We start from the raw sequence: 23,874 nt of genomic DNA, 5'->3' as shown, positions 1-23,874 counted from the left end.
AATAAATAAATCACAATAAACTAAGGTTATTACGGAAGTAGTTAACTGTCATGGCAGCACCCATAGGCCTCTGACGAAACGGGTGTGTTTATCAATTTACTTCTACATTGTCTCACTACATAAGTCATCAACACCAACATGGCCGCGTCCTTGGCATATAAAATGATAGAAAAGCTGAAAATCACAATAAATGTTTATGTTTAGTGTGTTTATTTCGGTCTTGTAAAAAAAACAAAAAAAAACAACAACAAACAAATACAATAGACAAATATGAAAGTATAAATACAAAACAAAACAAAACAAAACAAGTCTCTGGTCATACTGACAACTACACCTCTTACCATCAGTGCTGTAAAATATCCAGAAGTCAAACTTGAGTAAAATATCATGCCTCAAGATATCTTTGTGTTCCCAACAAGTGGAAAAAACTGTAATCCATGAAGAAAAACACTGACAATAAAGATGTTTAACCATGAAAATAGAATTTATTGAAAAGAGAAAAATAGTTTCACACAATCATCAACAAAAATGCAAACTTTACACCTTCCTTCACCTTATTAGATTCAAGTTAAGCCCTATTGCACCTGTTTTTAAATACAGTAGAAAGACATTTCCAAATAATTCAACCAAAGAAACCGGTATAAAGTCTTTACAGAGTGTTTTGTGTTGCATCCAATAAACCCAAATGTTTAAATCTGAAAAAAAAATAAAATTGCTACATTCAAAGCGTACAGACTTCGTGTTCAGGTGAACATACACACTGAGGTATCCTTCATTAAACCCTCTCAGCCTCACAGACTTGTCTAACATATGTCGATGCCGTCCGAGCAGCAGGCCACAGCGTAGATAACGCTGACCAGACACAGACTGCCTGCAGACACGGTGGTGCTGGAGCTGAAGACGCTGTTGTCGTCGGTGGTAAGAGGCGGATCGATTGTGGTCGTGTTGAACCCGGTGTACGGGGTGGAGTCGGGATCAGTGACGTTGCTGCTGGTCGACGGGGTCTCGGTGGTCGGAGTGTTTTTGACGGAGAAGCTGCGTGACTGAGCGCCCCACTCCTTCAGAGTGAAGACCATGGTCAGGTTGTCACCTGCAGGGAGAGGAGGAGAAAGTATGGAGACTTACTGGGGCAGCCTGATAAAAGGGAATTGCAATAATCCAACTTTAAATTTAACAAAAGCGTTGACAAATTTTTGAGACAGGATGTTCCTGGTTTTTGCAACGTCCCGTAGGTGAAAGAAGGCAGTCCTTGAAATGTGTTTTGTATTAATATTCAGACGTACCACTGTTGAGGATGGACAGGTCGGTGAAGTTTGCCCAGCAGGTGCTGAACAGGATGGTGGTGTTTCCTTCCAGTCCACCAACACTGTTCCCACTGGAGTCCTTCAGGCTGGCTGTTACAGTGAGAGTCGTCACTCCCACGGAGACGCAGTCACCCTGCAGTCAACAGCAGAGGGCAGTGTTTACAGATGGAAGTATTGGTTGAACAGAAGGTTGTTGGTGGTTTTAAATGTCAGTAATCATGATGGACTTGAGGGAAGATGGATTTGTTGAGGATAGAAGGATAGTTTGAATAATTAAATTATAATAATCTGGGGTTATTTTATGCTTCTATTAGACAGCGATTGTAGAAAGATGATGGCAAATCAGAGACAGAGACATCAAACATTTGACTGTGACTGTCCGGATCATTGTCTCACCCTCTCGTCCACAGCCATGAGCCTGGGCTGCTGGCTCAGAGGGCCCACAAACTCCCCGGCTATCGGCTCCTCGAGCAGCAGCAGGCTGGACACGCTGGACACGTAGCTCACTGTAGGCTCCTCTCTCGTCACTTCTGCTGTGGCCTCCTGAGATTCAACAGCAGGAAACCATCGAACCAGTGAGCACTCATAGAAAACTGACTTCTAACTGTAGATTTTACAAAGCAGAAATCGTTATGATCAAGTCGTGTGGTTCACCTCATTCCAGCTGGGGTCAGACGCTGAAGGAGGCGGCGGGATGACGCCCATGGAAGACACGTTGAAACCGATGGACTTGCTCAGGTTTCCAGAAACTGCAGCCTGACCCAGATCATCAGCAATGTTCTTCAACAAGGTGAAGTCCTCCTCATCTGAGGGAATAAAAAAAAAAGAGATGTTAGTCGAACCAACTGAAAATTGCTCAGTGGGAATGTTTACATATCAGAATTTGGCTTTCTCCTGACTGACCGTTGGTGCTGTTGGTGGTCTGCTGGACTGGAGGTTTCTGGATCTCAACCTCCACCGTCAGGCCCGTGGATCTCTTCCTGCGCCGAGCACCTCCATCTTCACGGATGATCTTGGTGATTCTAATCATATTTGGGGGAACTTTGAGGAACGTAGCGAGGTTCTGGACCAGGTTGTCTCCGAAGAACTCGTCCTCCGTCATGGCGGGCAGCTCGAAGGCGAGAAAGAGAACCGGGGAGGTTCGGATCTCTGCAGGTTCGGAGCCTCTCACCAAAACCCTCAGCATCTTGTAGTCCGGGTCGAAGAAGTTGGTTCCCAAAGTGGTGTTCAGTTGAGGGACGTATTGACCTGGAGGGATTAAAGAAAGAAAAACAGAAAATATGACGCTTCTCCGTAAATTTTTCTACTTCAACCCACGTTTTTGGATCAACCTCACAGTCAAAGGATGAAATGAAAAAAAATCCTGCATTGTCAACATTTCCTGCAAAAAAGGGGAGAAATGCCTTAAAAAAATTGACAAATTGTAGTGAATTAAGCCGTAAATGGCCTTGAACATATACCTTTAAAATACCTTTTTTGATTGAAAAAATAAATAAATATTTAGGCTTAAAAGGTTTTAACAATTCTCGTGTCAGGTTTCAAAAACAGAACAAATTGTCAAAAAATACATTATTTTAGACAGTTGAATTGTTAAACTGTTAAGATATCTGCCTAATTTAAAAGAGTATCTGTGTGCAAAATATGTGTGTACATCGTTGCTTTTATTCAATGTTTAGAGTAAAACAACTAAATCCAATCAAAGAAACGTGACCAAAATTTTGCACATGTTCTGGCCTGATCCAAATCTGTAATTACACTTAAGAGCAAATCCTTACTCAACATGATGAGATTATAGTGTTTAATAGAAACTGTAGGCCTTACCCTGCTTGTTTTATTGCCTGGACTGATTTACAGTGATATACGTGTAAAGCTTTAGTACCTGCATAGATCGGCTTCTTCAGGGTGTAGTCAGTGTTGTCAGCGTTCCACTTAGCGTTAGTCGGAGCGACCAGCTTGTTGTCAACAAACACATCCAACCGCTGAGGCTTGGAGTAGAAGACCGACACCACAACGCTCTGCACAAAGTAAAAAACAAAATGTTTCCTTGTGACAAGTGAAAAAAAAATTCACATTTAAAGAATTATACACCTGAAATATGTTATTTTACTTAACCTGAAAATAATATTCAGAGCAGAGTGGTGTTGTGTTGTTGTGCACTGACCTCAGATGGTTTAGCGTTAAGCATCATGAGGCGAAGCTTCTGAGGGCTGACGCTGCTGAAGTAGACGTCGTAGGAGCGACCGGTGGCCACGATGCTGTGGAAGAGAGACACTCTCTTCTGACAGGTGTAACCCGAACACCAACCGTGATCCTGAGGACCTGAACACAAAGATACACAGCTGAATTAAAGACACTTCCTCTCTGTTATTTCAGAGATATCACTTAGAAAGCAACCTACCGTTGATCAGATCCACAAAGCCGTCTCCGAGGACAGCGACAGGGGACAGACGTCTGGTTTCTGTGTCAGCGTCAAGACTCTCAATCACCAGCATCCTGTAGTTGAGCCCGAAACACTTGTAGCTCTGCCAGGTATTCATGTATGTGCAGTCAGTCCTGATCACACCTGAGGACAAAATAAGCAACACAGTATTTATTATTTTTTATATACTTGTTAGCAAAAGAGAAAATTCAGAATAAGAGGAGCAAAGAAAATGTGCTTAGTCTAAGTCTAAGTCACCTTTGTTTGGAGCGATCTGGTTCACAGGGATGCGGCTGCCGTTGGGGAAGGTGAGCATGACTTTGGGGATGCGGTAGTCGCCCAGCCCCCTCCTGGCATCGCCATCCCACTCGTACTCAGCCTGGGGCACCACGGCTCCCACCGCACCCAGGAACGATCCGTCCGTGTCTATCAACAAACTCTTCTTCTTCGCATCGCAATCCATGTCCACACAGTCGGCGGGGTTCGCTTTACTGAGGCACAAAAACAAAGAGCGATTTGATTTTTTACCCTTATTTTTACTAGTTTAAATCCTAAATTTAGTTATTTATTTATGCAAACCTACATACCTCTAATAAAATCTGAAAATTAACATAATTTTTACAACTCTGAAGACATTTCAAGGTCACTTCATAACAATAACATCAAATATCATTTTCCATGTTCCTCTGAAAACTATTTCTGCTGCATTTCCGACTTATCCAAGTGTATAATTTTCAATAAGCGTCTTCTTTTCCCTCTTACTCACTGTTGATGTATGTACAAATTACATTATAGATTTTGTAATTCTGGTATCTGTTGTAGTAGACTGATTTACCGGACATCCGGCCTGTGGATGAAGACTTTGGCCCCCTCTGTGCTGTCAATCACCGTTGCGCCTGAAACATGCACGGGGTGCTGCAGGTCCTCGTTCAGCGGGTTGGTGAAGAACATGAAGTTCGTCTCGCTGGAGCAGACGTTTTTGAAACCAACAAAAGTCGTGTCTAGAGGAAGAGAGGAACTCACTCGGATTACTATAAAGATTTACTTAAACATTTTCATGAATCTTCAGAGCCTGAACTCACCCTCGACTTTCATCAGTCCTTTGATCGCATTGTAGTTCATGTTCAGATGATGGGGCTTTTCTGGAGCAGTGTTGTGCCCAGATTGAAAAGTCGGCCAGCTGATTCCAGATCTGCCTCCTGCACAAAGTGAGGAATTGTCATGGTTTTGGTTTGTTGATTTCCTGTTTTATTTTGTAGTTATATCCTTTCTGGTTTGTGTTACTTTTGTATTTTCCTTTGCCTGATTTTTTTTGCCAGTTTTTGTCACCTGCCTTTTACTTGTTTTCACCCCTGGTGAAATTAGAACCTAGTTTTCTAATTATTCCTGATGTTGAGTTTTTAATTTCTCATTTTTGCTTCTTGTATCAAAACAAATCTCTGTCTCAGTGTTATCAGCAGCTTGTGAGCTGAGACAATTAACGTGGACTATTTAGGATTATCCTTAAAAACAGTCCTTTTAAAGTCTGTTGCAACCCTGTACACTAGTTCGTCTTTGTAGCAGTGATATGTGATGGGCGTTTGCTTCGTACCATTGGGAGGTCTCGGGGCCCGATGACCGTCAGTGGTCATAATGTTAAAGTCACCGGAGGGCAAAGCGGCTGAACAGTTGAAGTTCGGGCTGCTGCCAACAATCAAGGAATTCTGGGAAAATAAAAGACGAGGAGGAATGTGAAAGCTGTCAAGTCCAACTAAACCGAATGACGAAGTGAAGAGAGCGTAAATCGAATCCTCACCTGAACGTGTACAGTTTTATCAGCGTATTGATGGGAGAGAGAAGGAGGAAGGTAGACGAGAGGCATGATGCCCAAGCCGTTGTCCACAAGGGTCACATTTGAAATCATAATACTCATGGTGGTCTGTGAAGGGGAGAGAAAGCAAGCAAAACCTTATTTATGTTTTAGAACATTTCATTCTAGATGGACACACACAGTCATATTAAGTCAGAACATTTGTTGGTTGATGAAGAAGCACAAAAATACAGGTAAGTGTTGAGATAGAGGAACTGAATTGAAACCTGGAAGTAGATGGCGTGGTCGAAGCTCCTCCAGACGAAGAAGTTCTGGATGAGGCTGCAGCCGGGCAAACCGTCTTTGTTCATGTAGACTCCGTACAGCCCGCCGTGAGCCTCGTTCTGAATCCACTTCTCATTATTGTTTGTGTAACCTGCAGAAGGAAATCAATGAGTGAGGACTTAAGAATTCAATGTACAAAATGCTGAAATGTAACCTGAAATGATTCGTTTTTTATCTGAAGCATTGTTGAAGTCATTCCTGTTACCTGGACACGGTTCACCATCGACACGATAAGCGACTCTCTCGTAACCTGCCACGATGTTGTGCTGCAGGACGACATTTGTCCCCTCGTTGACCTGAAAACACAGTTCAGATTATAAATGCAGCCGTAGATATTTATCATAGAAGTGGGTTTTGTCCTATTTTCAGAGGACGGACCTCGATGGCAGCGTTCCAGGCGAAGTTAAAGGGCTCCTCTCTGTCCTGATACGACCCAGGCCACAGCGTCATCATCACCAGGTTCCTCCTCACTGTTACGTTATTGCCCCAAATTCTGATACCTGTGAACGGAGAAGCATTTTTATTCATTCAAACGAGGAAGAAAAGAGGAAAGAGATAAACTAAAAAAATACGCTACAATAGAGGCTGAGAGGTTTGACATCACATTTCTAAATTGTACTAGAGGTGTAAGTGTACATATTAAAACTTCTTGTACATTGCTGGGAACAATTAAGATACTCTGTATCAGTGCGTGGATTGTACAGCACTTGTAAATCATGCTGACTGTGTAGTTTACAACAGTGTTTACCTTCTCCAACAGTGTGGTGGACGACGTTATCGTCAACGTTCAGTCCTTCTGTCCCGAACACGCCGATGGCCGGAGAGAAGCCGTCGTGGAAAGCGCAACCCTGAATGTACGAGTCTCCTCCTGAAACCTTTCAACACAGAAAAACACAAACAATATTCATTTAGCGGATACTTTCTTTTTAGTAGACAGATAGTAGATGGTGTAAAGTCACATCCTTTGGACTGTGGCGTGTGTGTGTGTGTGTGTGTGTGTGTCTGTACCTGTCCCAGGTTGAGGAAGGCCACAGAGTAACGAGGGTCGCTGTCGTCGTTCCAGCCTTCCTGACCGGAGTGGAAGAACTCCACGTTTCTGATCTGAGCTTTGCCTTCAGGAATAAATCAATCAAGTCATCACAATGATGCACTTAATGTGTTTAAATATAAATATAACATGCAAATAATCTAAATGAGTGTGAAGTTAAGGCCAAAGCAATATATTATTTCACAAGACAATTGAAAAAAAAACAAGTATTAGCTGATAAAAGTGGTTGTTTAAAAACTAAAAAGGAAAATGGTGAAATAGATAAAGCAGAATGGGTCGACAAAAAAAAAACCTACAACACCGGGCACAAGTCTAGAAACCACATTTTATACATGTGATAAATATTTTACCTTTATAGGTGATCCCCTCCCAGGAGTAGGTGCCCACCAACAGTCTGGCTCCGTACGACTCCCTCATCATTTCCGGATACTCCTGACCGACGATCTTAATGTTTCTGGTCAGCAGACCAACATCAGCTGCCAGCATGTAGGAGAACGATGTACCTGAGTGAGTCTCACCTGAGGAGAAAGAGAAGAAAAGAGGTCAGTACGGTCCAACTAACACACCTGAACAAGTCATTTTGATGTGAAATCCTTTATAACATGACAATAAGCTGAATATCTAGTGCAACATGGATATTAACTCAGATATAAACTTCACAGTTTATTACAGATTTACAGACAGAGGCTGAACTGACCGATGTGAGTGTGGTTCAAAGGCTGGTTCAGGGTCAGGACGCGGCCGTCTGAAGACACAGCGGTGATCTGGCATTTTTCTGTCTCCCACGCGTTGTAGCTGGTGGTTGAGATGGCCACCTCGTCTCCAACCTGCACTCACAACAAACACACAAACAGACTCAGTACCTACCTTTGCAATATGTAAAAGCAGGATTAAACATAAATATCTTTACATTTTAATACACAGACAGTTAAAAGTGAAAAGAAGCCGCACTGACCTGCCAGTCGACCGACTGTTTCAGGGTCAGACTGTTCGATCCAGCTGCAGCAGTGGCGGCGAGTTTTGTGTGATAAACGTTGTGAGGTTTTCCATAAAGCTCCAGAGTACCAAACACACCTGTGGTACAACAACAACACACACACGTCACACACACACTGAGTCAGTTCTGAACCCTGTCACATTAGCAGTACATCCGCTGTATATTTAGTTCAAACATCATTTCTGTTAGTAGCAATTGTGTTATGTTTTAGTTGTTTCTGATGCTGTTTTCTCACCCAGGACTTTGGATCCCTGGTTGGGTCCCTGTGGCAGAGGCCAGTCAGGCGTGCGGTGGTTTCCTCTCAGTTTGATGTGCAGCTGACCTCTGAACGGCTGGTCATCCCGTCCTGCGATCAGCCTGCCGCCCTGAAACAGCAGCAGGTGTAAACATCACGTCACTCAACATCCTTTACCAGATCACATCAACACTCTTTCAAACTTGGTGGGAAATACTGTGATCTCCGTTCACTTCACATTTTTAGCATAGATTTATAGAAGGTTGCCCCATTAAAACACTTTTCTTGTGAGATGAAATAAAAAAAAAACATGATGAAACAGACTTATTCTAACATGGATAATCAGAGAGATTATTGATCACACTCACCTGGATAGAGATGTAGACAGCGTCCAGCACCACAGTGCTCTGAGGTGCAGACCGAGCTTGCCTGCTGGACGAGCTGTTCGCGGCGTCATCGGGGATCTCAAGGACTCCGACGACTGTCAGCTTGTTGAGTGGAGGAGTGCTGCTGTCCAGGACGACCCACTGACCTGTGGTTTGACAGGGATACAGAGAGTAATATTAACAGCAGTTTACCATAAGATCTGGTCAGTTACAATATCTTCTGTCGCCTTACAGTGAAGGAAATCATGATAACAAACAAAAAGTGGCAAAATACGATGCTCATTTCCCCATTATTAGTCCTCTATCCTTTTGGTTTATATGAGATTTTTTTGTTTTTCTTCGCGACATTACCTGATGGGATAACGATATCAGCGCCCTCTGCTGGTACAGTGAAGTTATTTTCAGCTGAACTTTTCCAGAAAGATGCATTAGACCAAAGGCTGGAGAGAAACACACAAATCGAAATTATAATGTGACATTTTAGTGTTCTGTTTGTCAGATTACACAAAAACAACAGGTGTTTTTCATGAAACTTGGATGGAGGATGTGTCTCAGCCCAGAATAAACCCCATTAACTTTTGGTGCAGATCCTAATAAAGGGACAGTTACTGTTTTTCTCACTTTCTTTAACATTGTGAGGTAGGTCGTTTTTTTTGTTTATTTCTCAGGGAGCTACAGAGGCACTCAGTCGAGAGCGTATACCTCTACCACGGCCCAAATTACAGAAAAAGTATTTAATATCACCTCAACCAAATAACCAACAAAATGGGGCTCACAATAATGCATGTGATAATAACCCCACAGTGTAATAGCATAAAAAGTACTCTTATTGTACTTTTAATACTTTAAATGTATGCAGTTAAGATTAACTTTAAATTGTTGTGGTATGTAAGTAAGTAAGTAGACAAAGCAAATGAGTGGAGGTGATTCCACAGTGATTTCCACGGTGGGTTAAACGTACATGAAGTCTGCAGGCCGGCCGGCGGGTAATGGGGCCAGCGTGGCTGGAGGTGGTGGTGTTGGTGGGATGCAGTTGGGGTAGAAGCAGCGGTACACCCTCAGGTTCACCGCGGAGTCGAGCATGGTGCGGTCAACGCTGTTACGACGCTGGCGCTGGCTCGTCTTCCCAGACACTGCAGACACAGAAGCATGAGAAATAAATTACTCACTGAACGACTCTGTGAATGTTCTTGTGTGATTTAGTGGTCAATGATTTAGAGGACAAACTGGCTTACTACAATAATTAGGCCTGTTTAACTGATGGCTTATACAAAGCATTATATTGTGTATACTCTACAAGCTAGAACAACAGACAAAAAATGCTGAACACGTCAACAAATTAAAGTTTCCACTCTTTAAAGTCACATTCATGAGGTCATGTTTAGCATTTTTGATTAATAAACATTGAAAGTGATTTTTTTTATGTCTAACCGATGTAGTAGAGGTTGTTGGTGCTGTCGTCGAAGTACCAGTCCCCGTTGTCGTTATTGCTGAAGCTGAGCGGCGTCGACGAGCCGTTCCTCTCGTCGATGATGCGGAACCTGTCTGGACTCTGGGTCAAGTTGTGGTTGATGATCACATATTGATCCGACTGTGGGAGGGGAAAAGCACAAGCAAGAAAACATCAGTATTAATAGATCAGAAGCTGGTTTGAGATTTGATGTGCATTTATAGATTCATCGTATTATAACTGTTATACTTATTATATCATGTGAAGGCTCCTTCATTTACCTTGAAGCCGTAGAATTTAGCAGCGTATGTGATGTTGGTGACGTGGTCCATGTCATTAAAGTACCAGTTGTATGTTTTTCTGGAGGGCAGCATGGCCATCCAGCCGAACTTATGAGTCATTCTCTTCTTCAGATAGGGAACCACGCTGGTGCCTGTAATAATGCAAAAATAACAGTCATACACTACAGCAGAAACACTTACCGCACATGGATAGACAACAACTGTTTTAGTTGTAAGCAGAAATAAAGACAAGATAAGAGTTTATTAATGTACAGTATTTGTCAAGAAACATATGGCTTCTCCTGTAAAGACAACAGTCCGACATTAAAGGTACTGAGACTGTGTATTCTGATACCATGTGAGTTGGTTAAGATGACATCCTTGGCCTTCAGAGAGCTCGGTGTTGGATTGTTGAACGACAAGCGATGGAAGTTGACGGTGTGGTCGCACACGGCACCGGGGAAGCCAACGCTCCACTCAGCACTCTGGGTACAGTGAGCGGGATCCAGCAGGGGGCTCATGGGCACGACTTTGTTGTTGATGTTTCCTGGACGTAGATTACACAGAGTTTAGTTGGATGCAGGGATACATGACTCAAATCCAGCTTCCTCACAAGATAAATGGATTAAGGAACTGATTAAAGCTGTACTTTGGAAACGTATACAATGCTTAATGACAGACTGAGTGAGAAATATGTGCAGTAATTCAAAAAATAACTGAGAGAGCCTTAAGACCGAGTACCTGTGAGGGAGCTGTCAAGGTCCACCAGCTGCACCTCGTGCTCCCACCTGAAGCCGGCCTTGTTGGGTGTGTTGAAGTACTTAGCACCGCTAAACAAGACAGCCCAGCCACCACACCGGTCCAAACAGGTCCCATCGATTCTGGCGACCCCAATGGCTGCACAAGAGCTGCGGTCAAAGTTGATGAACTTGGTGTTGAGGACACTCAGGCCATCGTCCAGTGGGGCGATGATGCCTCGGTGCGAGCAGTAGTTATCTCCCAGTCCGAGCTCATCCACGTGGCCCACCATGGTGCTGTTGGACACTGTCGCCCCTCCATCCTCTCCGAAGCCGCTCACGGCCCACTGCAGGATGCGTTTGGCTTCAATGCCGGCTTTCTCGTTGTTGACCATGAGGAAATCGACGAACTGCACGGCGCCACCGTTGACCCACTCAGCACCTTTCTCGCAGTTCCAGGTAGTGAGGCCGCGGAAGACAGCAGGCTCAGGGGTTTTAGAGCGGCACCCTCCGCTCTTCATGGGGAAGAAGTCTGCGAAGATCCAGAGTCCGAACCAGCCCTGAGAGTGCACGGTGTTGTTGTAAAACTCCCCCAGGGGAACCCTCTTCTGGCAGATGTTTCTGTCATAGGACGGTCCATCGGGGTGCTCGTGCATGCGGTACCAGAAGCCGAAGTGAGTCCCTCCCGCAGCAGCGTTGTGCCGGATGATGTTGTTGGGATTGGTGACCCAGTAGGCGGCGGGGGTGACGTCGTCGTTCAGCAGGCTGGTGCTTTGTTTGACAAACACAGCCAGGTTGTACTGCAGGATGTTCTCTGTCTCAATGCCGTCCTCGATGAAGAAGGCACCGCCCATAATGTTGTAGATGACATTGTGCTCCACCAGCAGCCGGTGGGTGTTGTGGATGGTAACGGCCCTGTTGAAGGTCTGATGGATAGCACAACCCCTCACGTAGGACTTGTAGTTGATGTCTCCCATCAGATGCCAGTGGATGGGATAACGTCCGAGCCTGAAGGCCTGTCCTGCGTGGAAGAGCTGCGACATAAAGACGTACAGACTTTAAAGTTACAGATTGTGAGGATGTGGATATTTAGAAAACACGAGAAATCTGATTAGTTTGATCAGCTCTCAAGAACAAGAACAAGCCGTGTCAGCAGAGAAAGTTCAAAGCGTTTTCACCTCAACATACTCTATCCTGCCCATCGCCAGATTCTCGCCTGGTCTGGGTGCGTGGAACATGATGCAGCCTCCGAACTGATCGCTGCCGACCTCCTCTCCAAACCGTCCTTGGAAACAGGTTTGGGTGGTGAATTCACCTGCAGCACAGGGACAGAAACATGTTAATACCACAGTGTAGCACACGGCTTCTTTAAGCCAAAACTAAAAAACACAGTACCTGTGTTGAAGCCATCCGGACAGGCTTCGATCTTGTCATTCCACTCTTGGTGCTGGGAGCCTCGTACCAAGATGTTTCTGGTGAGGAGACCCACCTCAGCTCGGGCCTCAAACACCGTCCCATCAGGCAGCGTGACGGACACCCCGTGGTGAGTGTATTCGAGCGGTTCGTTCAGGGTTAGGGTCTTGCCATCAGCCGACACGGCGGTGATCTTCCTCACTTCGTTTTCTCTCTGACTGTGCCTGGAAACAGAAATAAATGTTTTCTACCCACAGCTCCTTAAATAAGTTATATCTTTGTCAATCTATAAAACATACTGCATTTTTTTAATTTTGTAACTTTTCTGACAGAAAATATTAAATTAAACTAAAGTGATTATATACATTTTAGTGGTTTGAGATCTTGATTGTTAGACCTCAAAGAAGATAAGTATGCGTGCAGGTAGATATTTCCTCCCACATTTGCCTTTCAGGCACATTTGTGCTACCATGTTGAGATTAATTTCAACTCTACAGGATTTGGTTACCTCACAGGATTTGGTGAATGTCAGGTGTAATCCTGACATCTCCTCTTTAGGTGTTCAACTTAACACACACCTCTCAAACATCAGCCTAGAGGCGTGTGTGAGAGGCTTTTGTGTTCATGTCTACTGAGGTAGAAAGCAGGAACTACACGAACAGTGAAGTTATGAGAAAGGGATTCAGGGCTTGAAGGCTCTTAGCAAAATTATGTAACACATTTAAGTTTTAAAACCTTAATTATTAATCAAAAGCCATATTTTCATTTAAATGTCTAGCGGTTTCAAAGCACACTTTTAAAATGTCATGAAAAAGAAAAAATAAAGCTCGTTTCCATCAACTGCTTTGGAGCTGACGGACTAGGCTACGAAAAAAGAGAGTTTTGTCATAAAATGGCGGTATAGACTTTGTTAAACACTGCTATAATAAACTACTGCCTTATTTGTGAGGTATAACAAACTCAATAACTAACATGTTGGACCATTCAAATATATTTTCCAAACACAGAAAAGAGGAAAAAGAGGGTAAGTTAGCTGTAGCTAAGGCTATTTCACCAGCTAACTGTAACTAGACTTGATTCTACAAGCTGTTATTTCTATTTATGTGCATATTTCTTACACAAAAATTACACACTTCTATTGCACTAATTAATAATTAAATTTTTTTTGACAATGGAGGACAGAGGTAAGTATGTATTTCTAAAAATGGTTCATGCTTAGACTAGACAATCTGATCTGTTGCTGTACCTGTGGCCGGTAGAAGCGATGACGATTTCATCTCCAACTTTCCACGTCACCTCCTTCATCAGGGTCATTGTCGTTGAGCCGTTGGTCGCCGTCTGGGCCAAGCGGGTCCAGGGAACAGGAACTGGAATACCTGGAGAAACAGGTTGGCAACAATGATTTGCACCTCAGGGTGGGAGGTGAGGTGTCACTAATAAAAACATCCCTGCAGGACACATGACTTAGATTACTCTGTGAGCTCACCGTTACACGACGTAATGACATTTAATCAGGGGTTATTGGAATATCTGGGTCACAAGTGTAATTCAGTGGTGGAAGAAGTTATCCTTCACTTAGTTTGACAAAAAAGTAAAAATACTTATCAGTGACATATACTTAAAGTAGTATGTCATTTATGCTGAATTGCCTATTTTAATGTTATCTATATGATTATTATCACTGATGAATTTATATGTAAGCAGCGTTTACTCTGTAAAGCGCTGCAAAACCCTCAGTCTTCATTTGCAGTGAAGTAAAAATACCTCCATTTTTTAAAATTATGATTAACATTGAAAACAGGTTGAAATATTCCGACTGCTACTCGCAGACTTTCCCACTTTCTGTAAGAAAACATAAACCATGTTTGTGTGTGTCTGTACCATGCAGGTCCAGTATTCCCTCTCTGACAGCCAGCGTCTTAGTTCCATAAACAGGAAGTTCAGGTGAGCGCAGGTTTCCATGAAGTGTGATGATGGCTTTGTGCTGGAATGGCGCCCCCTCTTGGCCGATCTGGAGGCGTCCACCGTCCACGATCAGGATGTTTTCCGCCTGCAGCTCGATGTCTGCTTCATCGAACACCAACGTCCCGCCTGAACACAAAGAAACATCAATTTATAAAATAATAATAATCACATATATTATTATCCTGTTGGCACCAGTTACACCAACACAATACTGAATTATGAAAATGCTTGTTTGTGTCCTAGAAAGCAACAACGACTCCAGTGATGCCACAAACTTTGCACCCAAGAAATATTAAATAAAATATGTTTGACTTCTTATAAAGTGTTTCAGATTGACTGAATGAAAAGAAAAAAGGAAAATCGTTTCAAAGATCCATGATAAGTTGGTATTTGTACCTTGAATAAGGAGCATTTTCAGCACAGGGGTGTTGGTGTCCAGCAGGATGGTCTGTCCTTTAGTGATGACAGCAAACGAGCCCTTCTCAGGTGGAGACAGACCTCCCCATGTGAACCTGGACGACCACACGTCAATGTAGAAGAAATCTGCATTATCCTAAAGAGAGAGAGAGACAAATATTTGATTGAGACAAACAGGACGATATGATAAAACTGCTGCTGTGGAGCTGAAACAGACATGACACTGTGTTGCGATTGAAGTCAGGGGTACCGGCTGTCCTCTCTTACCATCTTGGCGATGCCTCCGTCTCCGATGCTGACTCTGACTTTGGTTTCCTGAGACTGTCGCTGAGAGTTTGTCACACAGATGATGTGTGTGTTGTTGGTGGACTGAACGTCACACACGGACCCTGCGATGGTCACGCTGACGTCATTCATGTTGGTGCTGTAGGGTGAAGTGAGTGAACATAATGAGATTCAATGAGGTGGGAAATAGAAAAAATCAAAATAATTCAATGTCAACAGACAGACTGATTAATTAATAAATCATTTTGAAGATAGATCAGATTATATTATTATATTAAAGGTCATATCATACACTGTATTGAGCCATATGTATATAATAAAATAGACCACAATAGAATAAAAGATACTGCAATATAATTTGTTTCATATGTAAAATCACTATGTGGCAAGAGGGAACCAGAAAGCCAATGAAAGCGTAGACGTCCAATGAAACAGAAGCAATTGTATTTTGTAAGTTGAGCACTTAATTCTCAACCAGTGGTCCGTAATCTGGGTGTGTCGCTCCATTGTGTCATCTGTACACTGCGGACTTCACCACACCTGAAACCGGAGCCTGTGATTGTGAGCCGGGTGCCTCCAGCAGTGCCTCCTCTGCGTGGAGAAACCTCAGTGATCACCGGGGTCAGCTGGGATTTATAGGTGAAGCCATTTGAGATGTTGACGGCATCCAGCTGGTTAATGACAGCAACCGCGCAGCTCACCTCCGACTGAGTGCCTGAGAGCAGACGGACAAACACATGTAACAACAAAACAACAAGAAGAATCCAAAGATGCGTGCTCAGAGATAATAAGCAGCCTAAGATGTTTTTCATCGTGCATGACAACTTATTGTCTTATCTGGCATTTTCGTCCGTGTCTCCTGAGATGAAAGGCCGACAACATTCCTGAAAACAATAGTCTGTCTCCATTAGAGCATTTAAAGTTCAACTTTGACAGAACAGCTTAGTTATAATGAGCTGGGAGCCAGAAAAAAAAATCATAAACCAGCAGGAACACATTCTTTACAAAGGCAAACTTTCAAACTTTAATCACTAGAAAGACAGAAAGCAACTGACACAAACAATATAATAAGTAAAATAACAGGAATAGCACTTGCTTATTGCTTTGCGTGTACACGAGATGTACAAAAATGAAAGTTTTGTTTCAGAAATGATAAAACTGGTTATTGTGCTTTCTGTAATAATGGCAGTATTACAATAAATAATTACATTAGAAGGATTATGTACATCTCTGTGTTGTTAATGCACTAACCCTACTTAAAAGTCACCACACGGTCCAGAAAAGCTAATATGGCCAATAAGGCAAATGACAGAGGATGAATCATCCTGGCAAAATAAAGCAAAACTCAACTTACCGTTGTTGAATGGAGAGTGGCAGTACAGACGGCTCGATGTCGACATATTCCTGTCCACTTCACACTCGTCCCCGCAGATCGTCACAGTGGAGTTTCTCGGGTCGAACCCTGAACCCTGCACGGAGATCAGGGCACCGCCGCCAAAACTGCCTGAAACACAGAAAAAGGAAAGAGAACTAATTCAGTGAGATGACATAAAACTTGAATTGTGAGGCATTAAGGCAGCAAAGAAAACAAGGATAAGCAGCAGTGAAACATAGCTAACATATCTACTTACCCTCATTGGGCTGCACACTGCTCAGAGTCAGCTCATACGAGAACGTGACAGTTGACTGGGCGTAACCTTTGACCTGATGATGGAGCATGACTGGGTACGCCCCTCCTGGGTTGTTTCCTGCGATGCACTGAACCTGTGAGTCGGACACTGTGGACACATTGCAGGGGACGTGGTTTATGGTGACGGAGACGAGCTGAGAGTCGTTGCCAAATCCTGACCCTGTCAGTGTGACGACCGCACCGCTCGGCCCTGAGGGAAAAAAACAGAGGAAGACGAGGTATTGAGATGAAGGTTACACATGAACTTATTCAATGAATCATAGACATTAAGCAGTATCGTGCTTTATTTAGGTAAACATATAAGCAGTTGCTGTCTCGGATAAGTTAAATAAAGATGTCGAGAAACTAAATTATTACCAGTGGTGGGGCTGATGGAGCTGATGACAGGCGTGTGGGCTGCAGAGTAGGTGAAGTTTAGAGCAGGATACTGCACCGAAAACACCTGGATGTCGACGGCCACCAGCCCCTCGCTATGAGGAGGCGTCAGGCAGCGAAGCTGACTCGGCACCACCTCCTGGATCCTGCAGGGTTGGCCACCGACCATCACGCTGGTGTTCCCTGGAGCGAAGCCGTTACCAGTGAAGACAAGAGGGGTTCCTCCTGCCACGCTGCCCATATCGGGGTTGAGGACGGCTTGGGAAAGGCTGGTCAGTGTGACAGAACCGGATGCAAGGCCTTTGCTTCTCACGATCACTTTGACTGGGTGGTCGCCGGCAGGCAGGCCGTTGACTCTTACTGAAATGTTGCCATCAGTCACGTCAGTGACTTCCAGCTCTGTGCTGCTGGCGAACACCGCCACATCATCCGCACGGCTGCCGAACCCTGAGCCAGAGATGGTGACGGTGGTTAGATCGCTGATGCTGTCGGGGGAAATACCGGTGACCATGGGAGTGACGGAGGAAGAGTACGTGAAGGCGCAGCTTGAGTGGCAGGAGCTTTGGATCCTGCCCTTGTGGAAGACAACGTCACCAGTGTGAGGCTGAGAAGGAGACGTGTCACAGGTGATATGTGTGTAATTGACTGACAAGACAGTGCACTGCTCGCTGGCTACAGTCACTTGTCCTTGAGAGAAACCAGAACCGTGGATGAGGAGCCGCGTGTGGCCAGTGGTGCTGCCGATAGCAGGCGAGACTGAATTGACCACAGGCAGAACCACGAAACGGCGCTCAAGCTCGTTCGGTATAGCCATGACGGCGCTGCCGAGGTTGTTGACTCTAACGGCCACGGGATGAGCGACACCGATGGGAAGTTCACTGTTGTAGCTGAGCTGGCAGTTGATCTCAGTGTCGGAGCTGTTGATCACCTGACAGGACTCACCTCCCACTGTCACCTACAGGACACAGAGACACCAGCGTCAGGCACAACCAGCTCTGTACAGGCGTCCACTTTGTTTTATAAAGTGGCTGAACACAAGACAGTAAAACAACGCAACGTTGATAAAGGACTTGGAGGAGAGACATAGTTTATATTTTTGTCTGAAGTATGGAAAAGTAACCCTAACCCTAACACTCACGCACCATGTTCACCCGACTTTGCAGTCAGAAATAAGGTTATCTTCATCAGGTCATAAAATAATGATAAAGTCTTTGTACTGAACCACTGTTCTTCAAAAATGTGTTGACACTTGGTCTTCTCCTAGTTTTGTTCTGTGAGAAAAACAATTAAATAAAAAGGCTGCTAACCTCAATAGCGCAGGTGGTGTTGCTGAAGCCCTTGCCCATTATGTGGATGACCTGGTGGTATGACCCCTGGTTGGGGGAGATGGAGCGGACTGTGGGGGTGGAGCAGCTGGAGGTGCTGAAGGAAAAGCCACCTGATGTGCTGTTGGTCTGTTCGCACTGTGGGGAGGCGACGCACTGCGGGGCGGCTCTGGAGACACGACGAGAACCTGATGGGGAGACAGACCATCCAATTTATGATTTACAATCGAGGAATTATTGTGACTTGGCTCTCAATTGAACTTTATTCGTCTGACTTGATTTATTTTCTCTTTATTACTTAAAATGATATAAATAATAAGACCTGTGCCTGTTGAAGGAAGTGAATTATTTTTAAATTTACTGGAGGATCAAGCTGCTGAATGAGCGCATCTTATCCACATTTACCTCTTGTCACGTGTCTTGCCTCCATGCCTCCCACCTTGACAGAGGCCGCGCTGCTCTTCTCCTGCCGAGGTTGGACTTTCACGACTCCCTGCAGGTGCTTTGTGTTGGCTTTGTCTATGAAGCCACTGCTGTAGTAATACACTCCGGGTACAGTGAAACGGTAGACAAAAGACCCTGAGGGGAGCGAGAGAGAGAGATGGTAAATATCTGACATCTTATTGTAAAGCATTCTCAGACATGGTGTGCATTTGTCTCCGGCACATGTTGAAAGGTGTGACACATCATACGCCACATGTGTCACATGTCCATTTTCCAGAGGTGGGAAGTAACAAAGTACAAATACTTGGTTACTGTACTTCAGCAGATGTTTCAGGTATCTGTACTTAACTTTGTTTTTACTTTTCCTCCCTCCTTTCCTGTACTTCAGATTTTCAAAACAGACTTGTTACTTTAAGATTCAAATGGGGAGAAAAGGTGCATTAGTGTCTCGTATGTGCAGCCCTCAGCTTGGATTTTCTTATTTTCTCACTTTGCTGCTGCTCCGGGCGCTTTACCAACCAAAAATGTGGCTTTTTGATGTCCTGAGAAGTGAGACTCAACAACAAACTATCTTCATGGTGCGTTTATGAACAGCTCAGACAAATCCTACTGATTCTACCTTTGTCATGGCCCTGTCATTTTGGTTTCATAAAGTGTGTTTTATAAGTGTTTTCGGGGTTTTATGGTGTCTTTTGCCATTTCCACTGTTCTGCTTTCCCTCCTGTTTTCCTGTAATAAGCCCAGCCTTTTTACCTGAGCTCTACACCTGCACTGCATCTCCCTCATTGGCCCTTCCCTCCTTCCAGTGTTTTTCCAGCTTTTTTCAGCCAATCAGCCCCTTCTCTGTGTCTAGTGTTTTTCCGTTCACTCCCCTCACCTGTGTTTCTCCGCCTCACTCCACCTGCACCTCATCCCCTCGCTAGTTTAGTTTGTTTTTATTTGAGTTTTAAGTCCAGTTTTTTGTTCAGTCATTGTCGAGTTGTTTGCTGTGTTCCTGACAGCCAGTACAGTTTTGTTTTCCATTTCTGGTCTGTTCAGTTTCCCTGACCTTCCTCCATGTTTGCCTTTTCCTGGCATATTGCCTGGATCCCTATTAAACCTCATCAATTGCATTTCCTGCCAGCTGTCTCATGCATTTGGGTCCACCAAACTTCTACTTTATATTATCATATGCATGCAATGTGTGACTGCATATGTTCTTTGCAATGTATTTATTATTACAAGACTGTTTTAAGCTCCTTTCTTGGCTAGTTTTTGCTTGAAAGGGAGATTTTACTCTCACAATATCACTTTTATCTGATAAATTAAAGGGAAAAAAGAAGAAAGCACATACCAACACAAACCTGTTTATTAAGAGAAGCTAAATAATCAATTTCTCTTGAAGTTCAGTGACTCAGTATTATACCTTTGGAAGTCTTGGTGCCTCCACTGTTTAATGGTCCCCTGTTGTAGGTGGTGCTACTTGGGCTGGAAACACTGAAGACCCCGTACTCAAGCTTCTGGAAGGGTGGAGCCTCCCAACGCCACATTACTGTGTCTCCAACAGACAGCGTCAGCGAGACAGGACTCCATGCATACCCCTGTCCATAAGCTGGAACACACAGACAAATGTAAAGTTAGATCTAAATGTATACGTGCAAACAGTCCACACACAAAAAGATAGAATAACACACGGAAACACTTTTTCCGAAACACTTTCTTTTGGAGCAGTTTCTAGGTGCAGTCACATTTCGTGTAAAGGTGACAGCTTCCTCGCTTGCAGCAGTATTCGGTAATTTAATCCTCTTGCTTTTGTACTCTGTTTTGGTCTACTCAGATTTAGTTTGACACCTGCAAAAAGGGTTGAAACGTAAACCTACTGCGGTGGGATCCCTGATTGGTGACAGTGTGGTTCTTCTCCGATGACTGCAGTACACACTGCAGCTCCTTCTCTGAGGCGGCCCTCACTTCACACTCAGCGCCTCCTGTCACAAAACAACAAAAACATGTGGGATCATTTATGAAACGCTGAGAAGTTACATTTTACAAATGCTTTTCCATATTTGCATTTTACAAATAAAATTAAATAGTTTCCTGACAATTTTGAACAAACTGTTGGCAGAGATTATTGCCGTAGGAATGTTAGAAATTGCGAGGCCTCATGCTGCTCACCGATGGAGACTTTGTTGTCAGAGGTGTTCGTGCTGAACCCAGATCCAGAAACAGTCAGTTTGGTTCCTCCCGATAAAGATCCAAACTGTGGCGAGATACTGTAGATCTCCAGGATGTATTCGATGGTTGTGTTCACACCACTGCTGAGAAACAAAAACATAGATAAGAGTCTGAATAAACCATGTTTTGGGCTTGTGAACAAAATTGATGTAAAATTATCTGTTTCAATATCTAACTCTTGTGATTCTTTAAAAAAACAGTTTATCCATAGTTGTAATATGACGATACATACTCTGTATGGGGTGTTAGAATAAACTGATATCGATGATAACATCATATTCATGAAATATTATCACGTGAATAAAATACAAATGATAATATTGTATAAATAATCCATCGCCTCTTAAATAATTTCTGTTCACATCTGGTTGCTACCTGCCATAAAATACCTATACTGAGCCAAACTGCATCTGCCTTAACTAGAAACATTTGATTCAACTCCTATTGTTAGTAAAGTAAAGTAGAGTAAAGATGGAATATTTAAATGTCTTAAATATCCTTTATCGGTGTCCGTATAGCCATTTGTCATGTTTTCTGGCTTGCTTCCACTAAACTATTACTTTTGTAGTCAAAAGAAAAAAAAATCTGGGGACATTTTACAACATGACACGTGAAACAATCCTTCAGATCTTCAGATTCAGATTCAAATCTTACACAATGAGCAACACAAGCTCATGTGATGGTACGTTAACAGATTGATCTTTTCCTGCAGAATATTTCCAAATCACTCAGTGTGGAAATGTCTTTCAAAGTCACTGTACCTTGTCAGGGGGTAGCCATTGTTTCCAACCTGTACATCTACCTTGTACAGACCAGGTGGCAGCACAGGGAGACGACATGTGATGTTTGTTGCCGTCCACTGAACAATAACACACTCCTTCCTGCCTACGAACACCATGCTGTCATTGTCTTGGCTTCCTAGGCTGGAACCCAGGATGGTGAGAACTCTGTGTCCTACAAAGAAGGAGACAAAAAAAAAAAGTCAACCCTTCTCCATGAAAGAGCTTTGTCAATCAAGTGCCAAGATAATCAGCACTTGTCACCTCTTCATTTTCCACTGATTGTCCTGAGCAGGTATTCTTGTGTTGTGCAGATGCGTCTATATTGTTTCCTATAATTATAACTATAATGATGTGAGTTGACACATCTTCAGCTCAGAGGTCGCCCGAGGTTTAGCAAGTGTAGAAGGCAAAAACAGAAAAAACCTGCGAGTCAACATTACACAACATGTGAACAAAACTAATGAGGCGATAACAAAAAGTTTCCACATACTCCTTTAAGCTCCTGGTCACGGTGGAGTTGCATGACAACTCTGAACAGTGAAGCCCAAACAAGAACATCAAGCTATTCTCTTCTCTTCAGACACATATGATTATAATGAGATATGATGTAACTCCATCAGCTGGGTATTCCCTACCACTGAAACATTCAGGAGCAGCGCCCAAGCTTTTCATTCACAGCACCTTAGCAGGTGAAAAAAACAATGCTACATAATTTTTTTCTGACTTATTGTCACGCTAGCTTCTCTGCCCTCCCCTCTGAGTGTTTGACTGAGGGTGGGGCTCAGCTCCTACACGCACACACACACACACACACACACACACACACACACACACACACACACACACACACACACACACACACACAGAGCGGACAGTAAGAGAGTATGCAGTGGAGACAGTGAGCCTGGTGAGGTGCACGTAACATTATACTGGAGTTGACGACAACTTGAGTAAAAATTATAAAAAGTAGAAGAGTGATAGTTACACTGCTTTGTCCGCACTTATTGTTTTAGACGACCACAGCATGCTTGTTCAGCTAACAGCAAATTCTTGCAAACAAGCTAAAAGGAAAGTTGTCAGTTATGCTAGTGTGAAACGTGTACAACAGGGTGAAGGACTGATACTAACTGATGTAAGCATTATTGCTTATTTTATTGACCTTTTCGCTATGTTTTCAACATAGCTTTTCTGTTGCAGCTCTAGTAACAATATTTAGATATTACATAGAAAAGGTACATCAGTCCCATCAGCAGTAGGTTGCAATGCAGTAGGTTGCAGCAAATTAGAGATCAATTACAGTCCTGTTGAAATGATAAAAAAATAAACCAAATTCTGTGGAAATGAAAAATAACAGGTAAGAGTATTGATAAGATAAAGATAAACTCCTGATGATACCCACAGCTGTCAGATGTCAAGACTAGAAAATTACATTTTTAATCCTTGACTATTAGCCTTGTTTAACCATTGTTATTTTGTGATTACTATTTTTAATGGCACATAGTGTGAACACACAGAAATTACGCTTACTTCATCAGTGAGAATATCTGTTTCACTTTTTTCTTGCTAATTGTCTGTTCTGTGAATAACTACAACTTTTTCAATAAATATTGTAATAATATGTTTCTCATCAAATAAAATCAATATTTTAAGTCCCACAGACTTAACCAGAAACATACTTATCTGGTTATTTATACAGATAAGAGAATAATGTTGCTGATAATTTCAACACAACACAAAACTGTATTTTATTGTCTTCTAATGTTGATATCAGAGGACTAATTCACTAATGACAATCATTCTATTGAATGCCTGCAGATAACTTAGAGAGGGTTTTGTTATTAGTGAGGCATTGAACCACAACGAATGAACACTGAATCCCTTTTCTTTTCATATACAAAGAACAAGCACAAGGATTACTGACGTTAAACTTAGTGTGTGTTGCACTGACTAGACAGATATGATTTCTATTGACCTTT

At 43.2% G+C, this 23,874-nt stretch overlaps 1 protein-coding gene across 1 annotated transcript in view; it reads right to left on the bottom strand.

Annotated features, from left to right (window-relative positions):
• Window positions 1-471: 471 nt before the first annotated feature.
• The window catches only part of pkhd1l1.1 (PKHD1 like 1, tandem duplicate 1), a gene marked incomplete at its 5' end in the record, with an annotated part of 37,584 nt that continues 14,181 nt past the window's right edge, over window positions 472-23,874 (bottom strand). The window contains 45 exons of the mRNA XM_084380290.1: window positions 472-1,090; window positions 1,284-1,437; window positions 1,701-1,847; window positions 1,959-2,110; window positions 2,208-2,552; window positions 3,184-3,319; window positions 3,466-3,623; window positions 3,703-3,867; window positions 3,982-4,214; window positions 4,559-4,724; window positions 4,806-4,922; window positions 5,315-5,426; window positions 5,519-5,641; window positions 5,800-5,948; window positions 6,063-6,153; window positions 6,236-6,357; window positions 6,606-6,732; window positions 6,866-6,969; window positions 7,256-7,423; window positions 7,603-7,732; window positions 7,861-7,979; window positions 8,138-8,267; window positions 8,506-8,669; window positions 8,875-8,963; window positions 9,485-9,656; window positions 9,955-10,114; window positions 10,255-10,406; window positions 10,610-10,801; window positions 10,996-12,025; window positions 12,170-12,306; window positions 12,387-12,628; window positions 13,651-13,780; window positions 14,286-14,495; window positions 14,766-14,922; window positions 15,054-15,210; window positions 15,612-15,786; window positions 16,426-16,571; window positions 16,699-16,951; window positions 17,119-18,091; window positions 18,444-18,649; window positions 18,867-19,040; window positions 20,311-20,496; window positions 20,765-20,869; window positions 21,057-21,199; window positions 21,878-22,070. Coding sequence (XP_084236416.1) covers window positions 804-1,090; window positions 1,284-1,437; window positions 1,701-1,847; window positions 1,959-2,110; window positions 2,208-2,552; window positions 3,184-3,319; window positions 3,466-3,623; window positions 3,703-3,867; window positions 3,982-4,214; window positions 4,559-4,724; window positions 4,806-4,922; window positions 5,315-5,426; window positions 5,519-5,641; window positions 5,800-5,948; window positions 6,063-6,153; window positions 6,236-6,357; window positions 6,606-6,732; window positions 6,866-6,969; window positions 7,256-7,423; window positions 7,603-7,732; window positions 7,861-7,979; window positions 8,138-8,267; window positions 8,506-8,669; window positions 8,875-8,963; window positions 9,485-9,656; window positions 9,955-10,114; window positions 10,255-10,406; window positions 10,610-10,801; window positions 10,996-12,025; window positions 12,170-12,306; window positions 12,387-12,628; window positions 13,651-13,780; window positions 14,286-14,495; window positions 14,766-14,922; window positions 15,054-15,210; window positions 15,612-15,786; window positions 16,426-16,571; window positions 16,699-16,951; window positions 17,119-18,091; window positions 18,444-18,649; window positions 18,867-19,040; window positions 20,311-20,496; window positions 20,765-20,869; window positions 21,057-21,199; window positions 21,878-22,070 — 8,981 coding nt within the window. The 3' untranslated portion in view covers window positions 472-803. The remainder of the gene's footprint in view (window positions 1,091-1,283; window positions 1,438-1,700; window positions 1,848-1,958; window positions 2,111-2,207; window positions 2,553-3,183; window positions 3,320-3,465; window positions 3,624-3,702; window positions 3,868-3,981; window positions 4,215-4,558; window positions 4,725-4,805; window positions 4,923-5,314; window positions 5,427-5,518; window positions 5,642-5,799; window positions 5,949-6,062; window positions 6,154-6,235; window positions 6,358-6,605; window positions 6,733-6,865; window positions 6,970-7,255; window positions 7,424-7,602; window positions 7,733-7,860; window positions 7,980-8,137; window positions 8,268-8,505; window positions 8,670-8,874; window positions 8,964-9,484; window positions 9,657-9,954; window positions 10,115-10,254; window positions 10,407-10,609; window positions 10,802-10,995; window positions 12,026-12,169; window positions 12,307-12,386; window positions 12,629-13,650; window positions 13,781-14,285; window positions 14,496-14,765; window positions 14,923-15,053; window positions 15,211-15,611; window positions 15,787-16,425; window positions 16,572-16,698; window positions 16,952-17,118; window positions 18,092-18,443; window positions 18,650-18,866; window positions 19,041-20,310; window positions 20,497-20,764; window positions 20,870-21,056; window positions 21,200-21,877; window positions 22,071-23,874) is intronic.

Source organism: Pagrus pagrus, assembly GCF_965226575.1.
Source record: "Pagrus pagrus genome assembly, chromosome: 17".
Classification (NCBI taxonomy): Eukaryota; Metazoa; Chordata; class Actinopteri; order Spariformes; family Sparidae; genus Pagrus; species Pagrus pagrus.
Note: the sequence above shows the minus strand (reverse complement) of the source record. Positions and strands in the feature narration are given on the sequence as shown.